This window comes from Cydia amplana, chromosome 3 (genome assembly GCF_948474715.1).
Source record: "Cydia amplana chromosome 3, ilCydAmpl1.1, whole genome shotgun sequence".
Classification (NCBI taxonomy): Eukaryota; Metazoa; Arthropoda; class Insecta; order Lepidoptera; family Tortricidae; genus Cydia; species Cydia amplana.
Genome location: NC_086071.1, coordinates 2,438,081 through 2,457,489, shown reverse-complemented (window position 1 = coordinate 2,457,489; position 19,409 = coordinate 2,438,081). Strand labels below are relative to the sequence as shown.

Genomic DNA, 19,409 nt, shown 5'->3' with positions numbered 1-19,409 from the left:
ATGCTAAGCGGTAAAGTCAGCAGTAGAAATTTAAAACGTAAGTGAATTTTAAGCAATCAAGAAAAGTATTCTGTAGGAAAAAGGCCTTTAACTGATAGTTATTTAAAATTATACTGCACCTAATGAAATTAAGAAAAGTTAATCTTGAAGCTGAATACCTATGCGTAGGTTTTGAAGCAATAATTGTTCGGCAGTAAACTAAACTGCTTTATAGTGTATTTCAATATTAATCTGTGTTAAGTCAATATGAACAAGCTCTAATATTAAAAAAAAACTTATAGTTTTGACTTAATGGATATTACAAATACATATGTAGAAAAACAAATGTAAAACATATTTTTCAAGCACAAAATAAACATAATCGCATCATATAACTTCGACAAGTCTTCTGAGAACAGATTTTCGATAAACTGAAAACAAATGTAACGTAGATATATTGTATTACTTATGTTTTATGTACAAAGAATGGCGTTTTCAGGAATCTAATGCATATCAATTTTGTGAATACGGATGTTTAATAATATCTATCACAAACGGCTGTTTCCTTTTGGTGTGAAGCCTTTCAAAATAAGATGGCAATAAAACAAATACGGACGTTGCATAAACAACAAATTTAGCATAGTATACCTCCTTCCAAAAAAACTAGGTAGATTTGTTCAGTTTGCGTATTATTTTATTGTCGTATTTATTGTCGCTATAGGCCTGTACGGATATGATGGTCGTTCTTGTCTACGTGACAGCGTGATAAAACGGTGTCCGTCACTTTCTTTCCCACGGTGTTAAACAGTGACAGTTATTTTATCACGTGGATAAAGATGGATAAAGCTATCCATAATAGGCTGGCTGTTCACTGTATGTATATTTGCCAATGACAACTATAAAGAAAGACCCAGCCGTTTAGACATTTTCGAAAATAGAAGCTCAATTACACAACTTTGGGAACTAATCAAATTATTTTATTGTGTTTTTTTTTAATAGTCACACTACTATATATATATATATATATATATATATATATATATAAATTATAAACTTAAATAGATGTCATATATTAAATAAAAACCGGCCAAGTGCGAGTCGGACTCGCGCACGGAGGGTTCCGCACCATCAACAAAAAATAGAGCAAAAAAATCGTGTTTTTTGTATGGGAGACCCCCTTAAATATTTATTTTATTTTATTTTTAGTATTTGTTGTTATAGCGGCAACAGAGATACATCATTTGTGAAAATTTCAACTGTCTAGCTATCGCGGTACATGAGAGATACAGCCTGGTGACAGACGGACGGACGGACGGACAGCGAAGTCTTAGTAATAGCGTCCCGTTTTTTACCCTTTGAGTACGGAACCCTAAAAAAGTGACGAAGCCCTCCAGTGGTGAAGGCCGGATTCGAACCGGCGTCTTTAGCAATCCGGGCTAACGCCTTGAACCCCTAGGCCACCCCGCCGCGGTGGAACCCGTCCCAATTTCTCGACTACATGCCATCTTACTTAAGACTATACCACTAGAGGGCTTCGTCACTTTTTCTTTAATATATGACATCTATTTCAGTTTAGAAGCTCAATTAATTTAAGCGACCGAACTCTGCTCAGAGCAATCACCTAAGAAGCTATGATGGTCAGCTACGGACTGGTTGAGGGCTTGGCTGCATGAAACTGAATTCTATATGTTAAATAAGTAAAATGAAATACTTACTAGTTTTAGTCTCAAAACTCGCTACTTCTTTACCGCGTAACTTCTTTACCTTTCTTTCTTTAACTATCTTTAAGAGGTGGACCTATATAGTTACACTTAACTCGAACTCAGACAACAATCTCTGGAAACAGATATTTGTCCAAACATTTCAATTTAATTTATTTTCCTGAATTCCCGTTGTGTAGTGTAGTGGACAAGTTTAATTGGTTCCCGGCGTAGCGATCAATCATAGCAATGGCGACGTGTCATCGTGCCTCTCGACAATCGGCATTCAACCGATATCTGCCCCAACAGCGATGTTATATTCTCTTTGGTATAGGTCCGAGTAGGTATTGCGTAGGACTCAATATTTTGGAACTATGCCTAGGTATACTGATAATTTAAAACAAGAATCGAACCAATTGAAGTGACAGCACTTAGGCACCGATTAATGTTTAAGCGGCTGACTTTATTTAAATTGAATTATAAGAGCTACTATTAATGAACAGTTCACTTTGTTTTTAAATTCTTAAATTGTGACGCTAAGTATAGGAGGTAGGTATCTTTGTGAGTAGGAATACTGAGGCAAGTGTCAATTTTACGATTTTTGGTTTTGTGCATATTTAGGACTAAAATAATTAGTGGTACCTAACCTTTTACTTATATATTCCATTTATGTAGAAAGAATCTGAGAGCTTTTGTAAGAACACATATTTTCTTCTACTACTTCTGTTAATTTTAGAAGTCTATTTATATAGACTGTCCAAATTGGTCTAAGAGGTAGTTTAAGTACATATGTCATTCCTGTGAGTGCATACCTAATAGTTAGTTACCTATAGATAAATATATACAGTCTACGTCGAATGTCGATATTATGTTCGTATAGAATGAAGGAGCATCCAGAGAATACGTTGTTTGAGTTTTAAATTCCCGGCTGATTCAAAAGCATCCTTACCGCCTGAACATTGACAAAGTTCATTTTTTTGTACAACTATATAAGTTGTATTTTTGGATAGCTTCTGAACAATCTAGGTTTTGTTTAGAGTGATTAGAGTGAAGCAAAGAGAATCATACTTTGCCACTTTCGGGTTTGGTCAGCCAGACTACATGTAGAGTATTCGCCTTTAAAACATAAAATAATGGTCTATTTTGAATTGAAACTTGGAAATGTAAAATTAACTAAAATTGCAAGTGGCGCGGCGAATTAATAATAATTGTCGACACATGTTTTTTTTGTAATATACATACAAGTTAATTGAAATGACACCATAAACTTTTATAAAATAAAATAAATATTCATAGTTTTAATTGCCAATGAACTTTTACTTTTTAAGTGCATAGGGAGTAGGTATTACCTACCTATTTATTTTAATCTCAAGTAGGTAATTAAACAGTTCCGACTATGTAAGGCTTTGCCATGTGAGTTTGTAGTAGAGAAAACTGTACAAGTATGTACCTACCATTCAACTGCTGTAGAATTTTCTATATAATATCTCACCGTACCGTGCTATTTAGGTACTTAATATGTTATAAAATACATTTTGGTGTTTCTCTCTTTTCGCGGTTTTGGCGGTAGATACTTTAGCCGAGCGTAGCCTGCTTCAAGAAAGTGTACAATTATTGTTCGTCATATACATAGTGTGTAAATCCGATACGGGCGGATATTTAAACGGTGGTTAGCATAGGACCTAAGAAGTATATTGAGTTAGATCCTTTAGACGCATAAAACCACAAACGCGAAATACCAATCCCAGGTTTTTAGGGTTCCGTAGCCAAATGGCAAAAAACGGAACCCTTATAGATTCGTCATGTCTGTCTGTCTGTCCGTCTGTCCGTCTGTCCGTCTGTCCGTCTGTCCGTCTGTCCGTCCGTATGTCACAGCCACTTTTCTCCGAAACTATAAGAACTATACTGTTGAAACTTGGTAAGTAGATGTATTCTGTGAACCGCATTAAGATTTTCACACAAAAATAGAAAAAAAACAATAAATTTTTGGGGTTCCCCATACTTCGAACTGAAACTCAAAAATTTTTTTTTCATCAAACCCATACGTGTGGGATATCTATGGATAGGTCTTCAAAAATGATATTGAGGTTTCTAATATCATTTTTTTCTAAACTGAATAGTTTGCGCGAGAGACGCTTCCAAAGTGGTAAAATGTGTGTCCCCCCCCCTGTAACTTCTAAAATAAGAGAATGATAAAACTAAAATAAATATATGATGTACATTACCATGTAAACTTCCACCGAAAATTGGTTTGAACGAGATCTAGTAAGTAGTTTTTTTTAATACGTCATAAATCGCCTAAATACGGAACCCTTCATGGGCGAGTCCGACTCGCACTTGGCCGCTTTTATTTGGTATTTTGCGGACTTCTAAAAAATATTACGCAAAACGCCAACTACGCATAATACCACAAACGCGAAATACCAACCTGACGTGTTGTGGTGTTTGGCGATTTTATTTATTACGCAATATACCAAACACTTACAATACCACAAACGCGAAATACCAACTGGAACTTGTAAAATATAATATTTACAATCGAAGTATAATACCTTTCATCAACAACAGCCATTCGTTATCTAAAGAGGTTTCATTTTATAAGGAAGTGAAGTTCTTATTTCATGTGACTTTGAATGTCAAAGCTATAACTATAAATAGTTTTAATACATAAGATTTCGAACCTATGATTTCCAAAACGGCCGACTTATTTTGAAACTGTAGTCTACAGACGGCAAGGAAGGCGCGGACGGACATGCATCTAGTTGGTATTTCGCGTATCGTGTTAGTTGGCATTTCGCGTACTGTGATAGGTGGTATTCCGCATACATGGTATTTAGCGTGATTTGTGTTTTGCGTAATTTCATGTTGGCGTTATGCGTAGTTGGTGTTTTGCGTTGTTGGTGTTTCGCTTAAGTGGTTTTTTGCGTAGAGTTGGTGATTCGCGTTTGTGGTTTTATGCGTCTAAAGGAGTTAGATTTTGTTTAGAAATATGTATAATGAAAATTTTAACCATACAAAATAATTCGGCCCACAATGTAATACACCACACAAGTTACGGAATACGAGCTTTTTAAAGTAACTGTCATTGGATTGCCCGTATTGTACTTATACACTGTATATCTACTAATAATAAAATTAGGTGTTCGCCAAGTATCCATTCAATAACAAATTGGAAATACTCTCTCGATGCTAATCCCTTATTTCGTTTATAAATTGAAACATACCGTAAAATGGGGTGAGTAGGGTCAAAACTTAAATTCAAACCTCGATAACATTTTATTTTTACACATGAAAACTGAATGGTGTATATAATAAGTGTTCCGGACGTTTGTATTTTAGTTTTTATTTTATTTTGCGTAGTTCCATTTCATAACTTTGACGATAAAGAGGAAAACCTATCTCACCCCGTAGGTAGTGCCTCGTATATGCGGTGAGAGGAGTTTTCATACAAAGGTGATTTTGGAAGATTGTTGTATCGATTTTTTTTTTATTATGCGTATTACTATAGCTCCATTTTAAATTGGAATACATTATTTTTGTAGCAGTAGCCTTAAAATACCTTCTCACCCCCCTCTCAAACCTTCTCTCCCCATTCATAACCCACCTCTCCTCGCGAAACCTACTCGCCCCGTTTTACGGTATTAATAACAACTTTGGGAACAAATCAAATTATTTTTAACCATTCCGAATTCGAATCCGGCCTTCTCCACTGGAGGGCTTCGTCACTTTTTTTCACTATATGACATCTATTTCAGTTCATATTTTAAGCCTAATCAAAAACAAAAATTATCGGGTTTTATCTGTAAATCAACAAGATATGCCCGCCATGTTTTCTATAAAATACTTTGTCTCAATCTTCATTCCTTTCCGTTGCAATACGTGCTTCGACAAACTTGCCTTGAACGTTTCATTCAAATGTTGGAAATGGAGTGAAATATAGTTAGGTAATGGTTTTATTATTAAATCATATTGACTCGGCCATCGGAAAGATAAATCATTCACGGTGAGTCTGAAAACGAAGTAGCTATAAATGTTAAACAAACACAAAAATGTTTTATTTGCCCACGGATACGAGCATCCTATTGTCTGATTCAATTATACTTAAACGGAAATTGAAAATGAACACTTGATGGGGAGACTCCCTCAGCCTCGCGGGAGCCAGCCTGTCTGCCTTATACATATGTGCAGTATACGTGTACGATGTACGTACCTCCACGTACGTACGTACGTATATCCACATTCCACGTTGTGGTGTCAATTCTAATATTGTAAATGGGTCAATTTTAGGAAAACCTATTCAATGTATTAGAAATTCATACGGATCGTGAATTGTTAATACTAGTTATGATCAAAGTTGCTGCGACGAATTTCCATGTAAATTGACTTTACACAAATCGACCTTGAAAATAAAATAGGTATAGCACGGAAAAGGCAAATTCACTTCGATACGCCCATGTATATTGAGCCGCGTCCTAATTGGTTTGAAATAAAAACGTGGAACAAAATTCGTTTTGTAATACTTGTAATTTAATCTATCCGTCTATTCGTCAAAACAAGATAAACAAACGTGAAGATTGTGCCTCGTGGCATCAGGCGAAAATTAATAGGTGCCGTGTCTACAATAAGGGTAAACAATACCGTAAGTACATGTGAACAATGTTGCTAAGGCGCGGCGATACAAAACAACGTTTTGAATAATTCCGGAGTCGCATGCCAAAAATTTAAAATTGCAAGAGTATATGTACATGGAGCCGCGTGAGATTCCCGCGAGCCGGCCCCGGGCGCCATTACTCCACAACACACAGGCTTTTAAACTAAACCACCATTAAATTGCACACACAATATTACAAAAAACGCTTTTCCTCGGAGATAACGGGAAGTGAAAGCCTCGTATATTTTACAAACGCAAAGTCGAATTAAAAGATGCCATTTAATTATTTCATAAATAACTTTAATGACGCAATATATTATGCAAATATTTGCAGGAAAGTTCATTGGTATAATTTGCTTTTTTACCATTGTTTTGGTACCTGTACCCCTTAAAACATTATGGGAAACAAAGATACATTTCCCTCTACACCCTTTTTAGGGTTCCGTAGCCAAATGGCAAAAAACGGAACCCTTATAGATTCGTCATGTCTGTCTGTCTGTCCGTCTGTCCGTCTGTCCGTCTGTCTGTCCGTCCGTATGTCACAGACACTTTTCTCTGAAACTATAAGAATTATACTGTTGAAACTTGGTAAGTAGATGTATTCTGTAAACCGCATTAAGATTTTCACACAAAAATAGAAAAAAAACAATAAATTTTTGGGGTTCCCCATACTTTGAACTGAAACTCAAAAATTTTTTTTTTCATCAAACCCATACGTGTGGGGTATCTATGGATAGGTCTTCAAAAATGATATTGAGGTTTCTAATATCATTTTTTTCTAAATTGAATAGTTTGCGCGAGAGACACTTCCAAAGTGGTAAAATGTGTCCCCCCCCCCCTGTAACTTCTAAAATAAGAGAATGATAAAACTAAAAAAAATATATGATGTACATTACCATGTAAACTTCCACTGAAAATTGGTTTGAACGAGATCTAGTAAGTAGTTTTTTTTATACGTCATAAATCGCCTAAATACGGAACCCTTCATGGGCGAGTCCGACTCGCACTTGGCCGCTTTTTTGAACATTCATTGCCTGACCTAAAAGGTTATTAGCGCTGAAACCTATATTACGCACTTAGTATTTTTACAACAAAAAAAAAATGTTAGAAAAAGTAATCGTGTTCTTGTCCGCATATATCTATCGCAAATAAAGATTTATGATTTTTTTTTATGATTTATGCAGATCGTGGTGGAGCGATGGTGGTGCAAAGGTGAGAGCGCGCGGCGGGCGGCGCGCCGCGCCGGCGCCGGCGCATGGCACTCGCACGCACGCTGAGGTAAGTACCTATTACCCACTGTGCCACGAGTGCCACGACATTGCGCGATTGGCTTAGTGGCCAGCACGTTAGGTACAAGTTAATAGGTACACACATTAACCCTTCGACCGCCACAGTTGGCCATAGCCGACAAAGATTACAGTATAAAATTAACTTTAATATATTCTGATAGTTTAAGCAAGTATACAGGGTCATTTTTGGACCGTTAGCCATATTGTGCGAGGTGATTAGGTAGGTCATACTGAACAACTTTTTCTATGGGACATCCACTCGATCAAAATGTATGAAACGGCCAAAAAAAATTTTGTGATTTCGGAGTTGTCCCATAGAAAAAGTTGTTTTTTTTTTTTTTTTTTTTTTTTTTTTTTATTAAAGGTGGAGGTAATCCTCATTGGATACTGCCAGTCCGGTTTTGGCAGCATGTCCGACTCAGCTGGGATTGCTCCAGCTGCCTACGGACTAAAACCCTCCACCCTGTCCAGTGCTATGTTTCCGAAAACGCGGCGCTATCGGTATACACGTTGTTTTCGGGTGTGTTACTGTATGATCCGGGATATAGTGTTTGTGTAGTGTGAATGTAAAGTGTGAAGTGTGTGTACAGTGTACCTACATGAAAAGTTACAGGTGAGCCTGATAACAAATGCCCATGCCATCCGAATTCAGACATCCCGCAAACACTGAACCATTTAATATATAACTGTCCAAGATTTGCTCCAAGACGTCACCACTTATTAATCACTTGTCAAAACCTCAATATAGACCCATTTAACTTACAGGATATACTAACCAAGGAATCGACCACTGAATGCTTTCATAACTTAATAGAACACATAATTTACAATTTAAAATCTTTTAACGGTACATAAACTCAAATGAAAGTTGTTGAGTAGGTATGGCCTACCTAATCACCTCGCACTATATAGCTAACAGTCCAAAAATGACCCTGTATAAACTGTTAATGAGCATTGGGGAGCTATGAAAAGTAGGCACAGTTTACGGTAACGTTAATTTATTCGCCATTATCATTGGCGATTGCCCTATACATACATACATAGAAGTTAGTATAAGTTGTGTTTGTTGTGTAGGTGGCTGCGATGGGCGGCCTGGTCTGCGCTGTTGTCGCTGGGCGCCGGGCTGGCCGGTCACGCTCCACCGCTGACGCCGCCGCCCTGCCCCATGCATTGCATCTGCCTATCACAGTCACAGGTAAACTACACATCATCATCATGTCTTTAAGAGCTAGGCTCTTGTCCATGGAGCGATTTCCAAGTATTTCTATCCTGTGCCACTTATTATTTTGGCTTCACTCTCTTCTTCATTTCCACTTGCCCTTCTATAATGTTCTTTACGAGTATGTGTCGTAAAAAGATATGTCATGTCGTAAATTAAGTACACATATATAAGTATCACCCTCCTCGCGTTTGTCCCGGCTTTTTGCCACGGCTAATAGGAGCCTGATGGGGTCCGCTGGGCAACTAATCCCAAGAATTGGCATAGCTACTAGTTTGTATGAAATTGACTAGGTACCACCTGACCTTTACACCAAGAGGAGAAACTAAGCCTTATTGGGATTAGTCCGGTTTCCTCATGATGTTTTTCCCTCACCGAAAAGCGACTGGTAAATATCAAATGATATAATCGTTGGTACATAAGTTCCGAGGACCTCATTGGCAAGTACGAGCCGGGGTTTGAATTCGCGACCTCCGGATTGAAAAGAGCCATAAAAATAAGAATAAGTATTAGGTACCTAAAAAAAAACAAATCCAATTACTCACGTCTCCAAGTTACATAACAACTTATATTTTAAGGATCTTATCATGAGATGTATATGTGGGCTGTTTATGACATAAGCTTAATATTTAACGAGACTTGTCTGGATAATTTTATATAAATAGCCTGTTTTTCTGTGCTACCTACTTTAGATGTTGATCGCCCTTCCAATGTTTCATTAAGAGGTGACATTCAATACCTGGAAAGTCTACGGCCTTGATATTAGAAGAAAAAAATCCGCTTTGATATAAAACGAAATATAGGTACCTCTCGCGTCGAATGATGGTCCCTATGACAGTTCATTTTTAGGGTTCCGTATACATAAGGTAAAAACGGGACCCTATTACTAAGACTCTGTCCGTCTGTCTGTCTATCCGTCTGTCCGTCTGCCTTTCACCGGGCTGCATGTATCTCATGAACCGTGATAGCTAGACAGTTGAAGTTTTCACAGATTATGTATTTCTGTTGCCACTATAATAACAAATACTAAAACCAGAATAAAACAAATATTTAAGTGGGGTTCCCATACAACAAACGTGATTGTTTTGCCTTTTTTTGGCGTAATGGTACGGAACGATTCGTGCGCGAGTCCAACTCGCACTTGACCGCTTTTTATTGTATTATGGAGTAACTCACGCTGATTAGTGCAGGCGTACGCTGGCTCAAGGTCATATCAAAATAAGATGAAAACCATATCTAATTGTTAAAACTTGATCAGACTCCTGTTGGGTTGGGCTACACAGTCAGAATATTTAAGGTGAAAACTTTACTGGACTGTCGCGTTACACCTTAAGAACCATCTTAACTTAGTATTCTATGACTAAATCACGAAGTTCGAGTAGATTGTAGCCCATTCCAGACATTAGTGGGCGAAAGGATAATCGCACTATTTGATGATGTTATTTATTGTAATCTGGATCGGGAATATTTTATGGATAATATATACGCTTCGGATTTTGTAATAGACATATATTAGATATCTTTTAGACATCGCCAAGATACGATAACGATATGTTTAAGATCTAACCTGTCAAATTTGACATTTCCGCGATTCTGGAGATACTCTTGAACGATTTCCACAAGATATTACTTAGAGATCGAATTCACATCTAATAAATATCTAACACGATCTATCGTATTAAGTAACATTGGTTGCCCGAATTGCGCTGCAAAAGAGAACTAGTTGAAATCGAAACTATAACGTATCTAGAATGGATCTAGTACGTGTCGTCTCTTGTGAATATCTTGAAGTTCGAATACGGCAGATTATAATCTACTTATTTATTTATATCTTTTTAAAGTTGCTAAATACCTATCATAAACATTGTCTCCAAAACTACGAGAACCGGACAGCTCTATTAAGTGACAGAACGTAATATAAAACTTCGCTATCAACTACTTACAACACAAGCCTTCAAGATAACACATTCACTGCCAACGTTTTCGTAGCGCTACGCTCGTAGCCGATCCCAGCGTTTTCCCGCTTTGTAGAGGTAAACGACTACGAACAGAGAACCCGCCGAGGGTTTTTATTTTTATTTTTTTTATTTTACTTTATTAGGTACACTAAACAGACATCGTACAATATCATGGGTAATACAATTGTACATTATGGCTTAAATCTAGCACGAGATCCAAAACAAGTGTACACAGCATGTTTTACAATTTAGCGGAAATATTACAAACTAATTAACACCATATTATAGCTACAGTGAAAAATATCAGAGAAGAAAAAACTATCTAAACATTACAATATAACGAGTAACGAACTTTACATATAAAGACTATTAAACATCACAGATGAAACAAACTTAGGGCCACTTGCACCATCCCCCTAACCCGGGGTTAAGAAGTTAAACCATTAACTCGGTGTCAAATTGTACTGGTAACCATGGAAATTCCAGGTTTAACCGGTTAACCCCGAGTTAGAGGAATGGTGCAAGTGGCACTTAGAGGATTAAGGCAGATGTCATCAGTTTAGTGGGAGAAGAGGAGAAGAGGACGCCAGCCAAGCACTTCCTAAACCTAGCGATGTGAGGGTCAAAAATATCAATGCCCCTACCCCCCCGGTTCCCGGCTCAATGTTTTTGGACCAATCGTGAGAGCTTTTTCAACCCGGAGCCCGATTCAGATTTAAAAACTTGTTACGGGTTTGATCTCATTTTGATACAACCTTGAAAATCGCTCACGCTTTCGATTCGATATAAATCGCCCGCGTCCATGGGAGTTGTTGGTCGCTAGAAGCCCCACAAATGTTCAAATGTCAGTGTCCTTATTTCTAAGAAGCAATCTCTGGGCCTTCTCTCCCGGGAATACAAAATTTATTATATTTAGATACGCGGAGAGAAGTTAAAGGAGTTTCTTAATGTAGGTATATAAATCTTTGTGCTATTATCTTATTACTGAACGCGTTGGCCGCACACGTTTAGTTAAACTTTTCCAGACAATATTGTTATATTTATATGTGGTTATAATAATATTAGACGTAACGTAAACATCAAAATCAAAGTTTGAACATCCCATTTTTTGTTATGTTATTTTAATTCGTTAATTAGAAATTTCCTTAATGCCGCTTTTCTTTAGCATTCTCAAATCCCCCGGTAGTCTGATGTGGAATCGTGTAAAGGTGACAGTCCATTTCCAACCGCAGCTGCACTACTGTTCATTTTACTATGGAAATTGACAGTAACAGCGACGCGTTCAGTACCAGTAGTGCAGCTGCGGTCAGAAATGGAATGTTACCCTAAACGTGTCTGTTTACGACAGAAATATCGGTGTTTTTGTATTTGTCAAAAAGTTACTTATTATATAGTACATAGGTTTTATAGGTTTTATCGAGAGAAAGTCAAAAATAAGGATTCGAATCGATGAAGTCACTAGAAAAAATCCGTAAGCACGCTAAATAATTTTCGGAAACCGTATTGTGATAAAAAAAGCGGTACGAATTTTCATAAATTTTGCTCTCTGAACCTACGGCACCTTAAAAAGTGACGCTTGCTCTTATAACGTCAATACCATTGAACATCATATGCCTGCAACCCTGCAGGAGTAAATGAGAGAGGTTAAATCTGTTTGTGAAACGTTCAACGCTCGGACCTGAAACGTGCCTGAATAATTATGCAATTATTATGGCCCACGAGCTCTGTCAATACTCAATCCAGCGGCTGCGTGCAATTCAAAGTAGATTGCTTAATTCTCGACTGCAGGCAAAACAAGGGCACTGCCAGGCGGGTAGGCTTACTGGCTTAAATCGAATTCCTCAAATTTCTGATTTACAAATCACTCTAAATCCGAATAAAGTCATATTGGTTTTATTTACGATTAATATTATACATAAATATGTATATATATCGGATATGGGAGATTTGGTCACAAAATGATTTGTTATTAGTTATTCTCTGGGAGACCGAGGTTTGCTGGGAAAACATATTAAAACTCAAAAATACTCGTTTTCTCAGAGATAAGACCTAGATCGATTTTTTGCCCCCGAATTTTTGCCACCGAGCACAAATACCTTACTCTGACGAATCGAAAATTTATTACCTAATTTATTTGCAAACGTTACTAACTGACGTGCCCAAAAAATACCTCCTCGAATGCGATGTGTGCCGATAAATAATAAGTATAATAACATTAATAACCCTCTTATTCATCAACGCGCTACGCGTTACAATTCCTAGTTCTAAACATAGGTTCATTGAGTAAGGACAAATGTTATGAATTGAATACCTACATTGAATTGTTGTTGATATCCGATTATTTGCGAAGCTTAGGTTCGATACGATTCAATCAAAATATGGACGTGCGTCGGAGTAGGTCGGGGATATTTGGAAAAGGATTAATTTTATCTGCAAAGGGAATATCACAGCGGCAATAAGCGGCTGTGACGCGACGAAACCAATCTGTCAATATTTTCATAGGGATTTTGCTCTTCCTGAAGCGGGTGTTGGCACATTATTTTTATGGTTTTTATCTTTCGTGGTCGTATCGCTTCAGTATTCATTTTTAATGTGACGTTGCTCTTTTATAAGTGTATCTTTGAACGCTGAAATAGGGTTAGAGAAACAGACACAACAATACAGAATGATTTTCAAACCGAGAGTAGTCTGATAGTTGCAAATTAGACTGGAAATTTGAAGATTTTGGAAGTTACTTTTTAAATCAATGTTTATCATTAAAATGCACCCAGGTAGTCAAATAGTATACATACGACTATGGTGCACAATATGGTCAATATGGAAATAGTATAAAATTAAGTATGGGTTTTTTATCCGTTTATGAAAATATTTTTCCTTAGAAACGTGTCATTTAAATAACACATATCTGAGAGACCGAGCTTTGCTCGGAAAACATATAAAAACTCAAAAATTCGCGTTTTCCCAGAGATAAAACCTAGCTAGAACGATTTTTCACCCCCGAAAACCCCCATATAGCAAATTTCATCGAAATCGTTAGAGCCGTTCCCGAGATCCCCGAAATATATATACATTTAAATATATAAATAAATATACAAGAATTGCTCGTTTAAAGATATTAGATTAGATAGATAGATTAGATAGATATATTTATGAAAACGAAAACATTCGAGATATTTTACGCATCTTATTGCGGCGATAGCGTGAGGCACACTCTGCTTCTAATTTAACGAATACTGATATCGTACGCAGATAAGGTATACATGTACATATATGTACCTTCATACCTAGGCCTTGGCAGTTCAAAGGTACACTTAACCACAGGAGCATAAGCAAAACTGTACAAACATTTTCTACTAAATAAGGGCAGCGAAGCGTCGGCATATCCACGAAAATATTGTGAACTCATCCCTTGCTGACACGTGGAAATTTTTGAGATCGCTTGGCATTGGTAAAGGCAAACCTGATATAAATTCTTCTTCTTTTACATTATCTTATCTTATTGTTTGTTTTCGGGGGCCCTTGCGGATACACTTCGACCCAAAGGGATCTTTTGTGCAATTACCCCCTAGAGAAGATCCGTCAACTACTCAAGAGCTTTTCCCACCATATCCATGTGCTTTTGCTAAGTTTCCAAAGCTTTTTGCTCCAGCCGGAGTCTACTCCTTGCATAAAGAGCTTTGCATGCTTTAGACCCGTCAGTCTGTCCCATTCTTCCTGATGTTCCTGATGTTCTTTTACATTAAATCAGTTAAATACGCATTTTTCTAAAACATCAACTCTCAATCCATTAATCAAATTTAAAACTTTATCTCTCATTGCCTCTTTTACTTCTCCAGATATTGTTCCTTTTACTTTCTCTCCTGTCGCCATTGAAGAAATCCGCAAAATGACATTATCAATTAAATCTAAGGCGGTAGGCGGTAGGCGGTAGGGCATGACAATGTCAGTCGTCTTATGATAATTAATATTCTGGACAGCGTCTTGCCAGTTATTGCTCACATAGTCAATACTTCTCTACTCACTGGCGTTTTCCCATCATGCTGGCGTAAGGCGTTTGTCATCCCCCTCCAAAATTAATAATCCGAGCTCACTTAGCCACTTTCGTCCCATATCTATTCTCCCGTTTCTGTCCAAAATACTAGAGGCCGCGGTCCACAAACAAATCTAACACTTTGTTCATAGCAACAGTCTCCTTTCACCGCTGCAGTCTGGTTTCCGGTCTGGACGCAGTACCACCACCGCGCTACTTAAAGTAACAGAGGACATAAGACTCGGTATGGAATCTTCCAAAGTTACGGTATTGGTGCTGATAGATTTCTCCAAAGCCTTTAATGCGGTAGACCATGACCTACTTTTGGCTACTCTTACTCATTTGCGGGTTTCTTCTGATGCGACAAAGTGGTTCTTCTCATATCTTTCTGATAGATCCCAGGCAGTCCGTGCCAGCCGCTCGTTATCTGATTGGTTTAAACTGAGTACTGGAGTACCTCAAGGCGGTATTCTCTCTCCTTTTCTCTTTTCAATCTTCATTAATCTTATTACCGCCAAGATTCGATGCTCTTACCATTTGTACGCAGACGATCATCAGCTGTACACGCAAGTTGATGTGGAAGATATAAACACGGCTATCTCAACAAAAATGCCGACTTGGATTACATTGCTGAGTGGTCTGCTAGCTTTCGCATTTGTGTAAATCCAGGTAAATGCCAAGCCATAATTTTAGGTAGCCAGCGGCAAATATCCAGGTTGAGTACAGTACCTGTTGCTCCAATCCTTTTTGAGGATACTTTAATTCCGGTGAGCAGTCGGGTTCTCGGATTAGTTTTAGATTCCAACCTTTCCTGGTCTGGTCAGCTCTCGGAGACAAGTCGGAAGGTCACAGGTACACTTAGAACTCTTTATAAATTTAAAAACTTTCTACCTGTAAGCACGAAAAAGATGTTAGTGCAGTCCTTAGTGTTACCAATAATAGATTACGGGGATGTGTGCACCACTAATGTCACTCAGGAATCGCTTAATAAACTAGATCGTCTTCTCAATAACTGCATTAGATTTATATTTGGTCTTCGTAAATACGATCGTGTCTCCTTTTACCGCCGGCAGCTCAACTGGCTTTCCATCCGTCGTCGTAGGTCCTTCCGGGTCCTTTGTGTCCTATTTTCGATCCTGTTTGAGCCTTCTGCTCCGGGATATCTCAAAAGTAAATTCGTGTTCGACACTCCGCGCCCAGGATGTGAGCTGCGTACCTCCCGCATTCTCAAACTGACCATACCTTCTCACCGTACTGGTTTTATGACTCATTCTTTCGCCGTCCAGGCTAGCCGTCTTTGGAATTCACTCCCTCTAAATATTAGACAAGCTATATTAGTAAGTCTTCTTTCAAGCGGATGTTACGTAAGCATTTGCTAAAGCAAGAGTTCGAATAATATTCATCATTATTATATTTATAGTATGTATTTTATAAATATGTGGTAGTTTATATCTATTTTATTTATGTATGTAGTTTATAAGTATAGTTTGCTTTTTTTTTAATTCACTCAATATATTTTCTCTCTCTGCACCAATTGAAGGTATCTCTGTTTGGCCCTATGGTTGACTGGTAGAGAATGCCATCTGGTATTAAGTCCGCCATGTGTACATTGTTGTATATATTTTGTGCAATAAAGTTTAAATAAATAAATACTTAAGCCATATGTTACTAAATAAAATACCTGATCTTTCTTGGGCTTGAATTCTTAGTCTTTGTTATTTATTGTGTTAACATAATTATATTTATCATGAGTGAAATGATATCTTGTAACATGCGTGCTCGTGTTGCAGGTGGTGTGCAACAGTGCGAGCCTGCGCGGCGTGCCGTCGGCGCTGAGCCCCGCGGTGACGCAGCTGTCGCTGTCGCGCGCCGACCTGCGCGTGCTCCGCTCCGACGCCTTCGCGCACCTCCGCCAGCTCCGTCGCCTCGCGCTCGACGCCTGCAACCTCACGCGCATCCGCCCCTTCGCCTTCCGCGGTCTGCCTAGGCTGAAAGAGCTCTACATCCAACACACTCCCCTCGCCACTGTCGACGCGTTCGCTTTCGCCGCCCTACAAAACATCACTTCCATCGTCCTCACGCACAACAGAATCGCACAAGTCGAGGGGTACGCTTTCGCCGGTACTAACTTCATTAAACTCATATCTCTCAGACACAATCCGCTTAGAAAAATACTGGCTCATGCGTTTTCGGGGTTAAACGACGTGGCACAAATCGAACTACCTTCCGGCATTAGATCAATCGAGCCGCAAGCGTTCGCGGGGCTTGAAAGCGTCGGCGTCTTGGAACTGGCTTACATGGACTTGCCGGCGCTTCAAGCGGACACATTTCGAGGATTGACTCGAGTCGGAAAGCTGGCGTTGCGGGAATCTGATCTCGGTATTATTCGCGTAGGAGCCTTCGACGGTCTGCAGCGAGTCGACACGCTCGAAATATGTAATAATAAAATTGATGGAATTGAGGAGCTTTCATTAGTGCAAAATAACAGCGTACGTAATTTTAGACTGACCGGAAATCATATGTTGGAGACACCGGAATCCGTCATGTTGGAAGTGGATAACTTAGTCATACGTGGTAATCACCTTCCGTGCGAGTGCGGTAGGGATCCCCTGGCCAATCCATTAGCGTTGACGCAGGGTTTCACGGAGGAGAATTTCTGTATTTCACCGCTAAAGGTGCGGGGGCGAAGTTTGGCGAGCGCGGCGGGAGCGGTGTGCCGCGGTGAGTCGGGCGGCAGCGCCCGAGCGCGCGCAGCGGCGGGCACGGGCGCGCGCTCGGCGCGCTCCGAGCACTGCCTGGCTCCACCACACCTCGCGCTCTTTATCACTGCCTTCGCTTTCCTCGCCAACAGCTAACCGCCTTCCGTGTTCAATTAGGTACTTACCTTTATGTACATATTGTAATATAAAGTACCTAAGTATAATGATGTCAAATATTTTACATTGAAAAGGTCCGTTCCTTGAGTATACGTTGGACCATGATTAAAATTTGCCTTTTCAAATTTTGTTTTATTTTTTCTCACTAATTATTTTTATAAAATCAGGTGGGGTAAGAGAAACATAGTTTATTTTGCTCGAAGCATGAGACACCGTTAAGAAAATTTAGTTTTAAGTAAATTTTATGTATGCATTAGTTTTATTTTTATTACGAACATTTAATTTAGTTTTTAATATTTTTAGGTGTCTGTTTATTTTCCCTACAAGTGTTTCTCTTGCCTCATACCTAGTTTTACTTACCCCACCTAACCTGATGCACATTCTCCCCTCGGTTTGGTGATTAATTTAGATGATTGTCTTGAAACTTATTGACAGCGGATAGTCAATGAGTTTTCAGAACGATAAATCATACGTAAGTGAAGATTTATGACTTATGACCGAATAAAAATAGCGTTTTATCTTTACTTCCAGTCAATTAGCGGTCGCCATCCGATATGGCTGAGTAATGCGCCGTCGTCGCAACCGCACCAGCGGGAAATATACTTCCACTTACTAAAGGCAGCTTAACATCCTCTTCTGGTCCTAATACGCGTTGTATTGAGATGTGGACCCAAAATTGTTTACAATAAGGTTGAATTTGGAACGAGGTCATAAATTACGATACGAGTTTTCGAAAGAAAATTTGCACTTAACTCTTGTGCCGATATAGCATCAGCGGGTTGTTGTCCAGTCAGAGACGTCTATTGTTTGTTTACTGGAATTACAGGTACTGTAATAATCTTATTTGTAGGCAACATGCGAGGACTCATAGATCCTTAAAATTACTTTACCCGCAGAACCGCCGAAACATCTTCTCTTCATTTATCTGAGGGCGCACAAGCGCCGAGCAAACTAGGAGCCGAAGTGGTCGCCATGGCCGAAAATCGGCCGGAAGGATCATCATCATTATCAGAATAATCACTAATCCACATAAATAAATTGCTTTGAATTTGATAACTAGCTTAACATTTAATTCTAATTAGATATATGTAGGTATATTTGTAATAATGACTATATATTTAATATTTCTAAAATACTTGTTGCTATAGTTCGTTTTTTCTTGACATGTGTTTTTATTAAAAGTCACAATTGAAAAATAAGTCACAAAAAATATGTTAGATCTATAAAATCATATACGATCTTTTACATTCTTCTGCTTTCATAAGTAATATAAACTAATTTTGTAAAGCGTTTTTCAATATTTTTAGTGTACCGCACAAACTTTGTTCGCGGTACACTTATGGGATCACATCGGTCTTGCAAATCAGTTAAATGTGTTTTTCTCAGAAACCTTTTGACGAAAATAGCTGAAATAAAGGTCAGCAGCCAGTTAGCCATTGTTGTTTTGGAGGCATTGAACGCGACCAGATTGTCGTCCCCCCATTGGGAAACGAGACTAAGGGTCAGGTTCATCCGCTCAACCATGGCCTCTCTCTGTGAACGTATCTCATCCCTGCTGTCCAATCGGGTGCCCATCGCTCAAACGGCGGACCCCCCCCCCCCGTCGTTGTTGTCAAAAATATGAATGTCAAGAAAAATATTCGGAAATCAGGAATTTTGTCAGGAAATTCTAAATTTGTGTCTGGTAACCCTAACCGTACCTGAATA

General features: G+C 38.6%; 1 protein-coding gene and 1 non-coding gene across 2 annotated transcripts; one reads left to right on the top strand and one right to left on the bottom strand.

Annotated features, from left to right (window-relative positions):
- Positions 1-1,373: 1,373 nt before the first annotated feature.
- Positions 1,374-1,446, bottom strand: Trnas-gga (transfer RNA serine (anticodon GGA)). The gene has a single exon. It is a non-coding gene; the product is annotated as a tRNA-Ser (tRNA).
- Positions 1,447-4,909: 3,463 nt separating this feature from the next.
- Positions 4,910-17,837, top strand: LOC134662640 (insulin-like growth factor-binding protein complex acid labile subunit). Its single transcript, XM_063518913.1, has 4 exons — positions 4,910-4,914; positions 7,515-7,608; positions 8,671-8,814; positions 16,617-17,837. Exons 1-4 carry the CDS (start codon positions 4,910-4,912, stop codon positions 17,679-17,681), a joined length of 1,308 nt encoding a protein of 435 aa, XP_063374983.1. The 3' UTR covers positions 17,682-17,837.
- The last annotated feature ends 1,572 nt before the right edge of the window (positions 17,838-19,409 follow it).

Coding starts and splice junctions, on each gene's coding strand:
- LOC134662640 (XM_063518913.1), top strand. Junction 7,609..8,670: donor GCACTCGCACGCACGCTGAG/GTAAGTACCTAT, acceptor CATAGAAGTTAG/TATAAGTTGTGTTTGTTGTG. Junction 8,815..16,616: donor TCTGCCTATCACAGTCACAG/GTAAACTACACA, acceptor CTCGTGTTGCAG/GTGGTGTGCAACAGTGCGAG.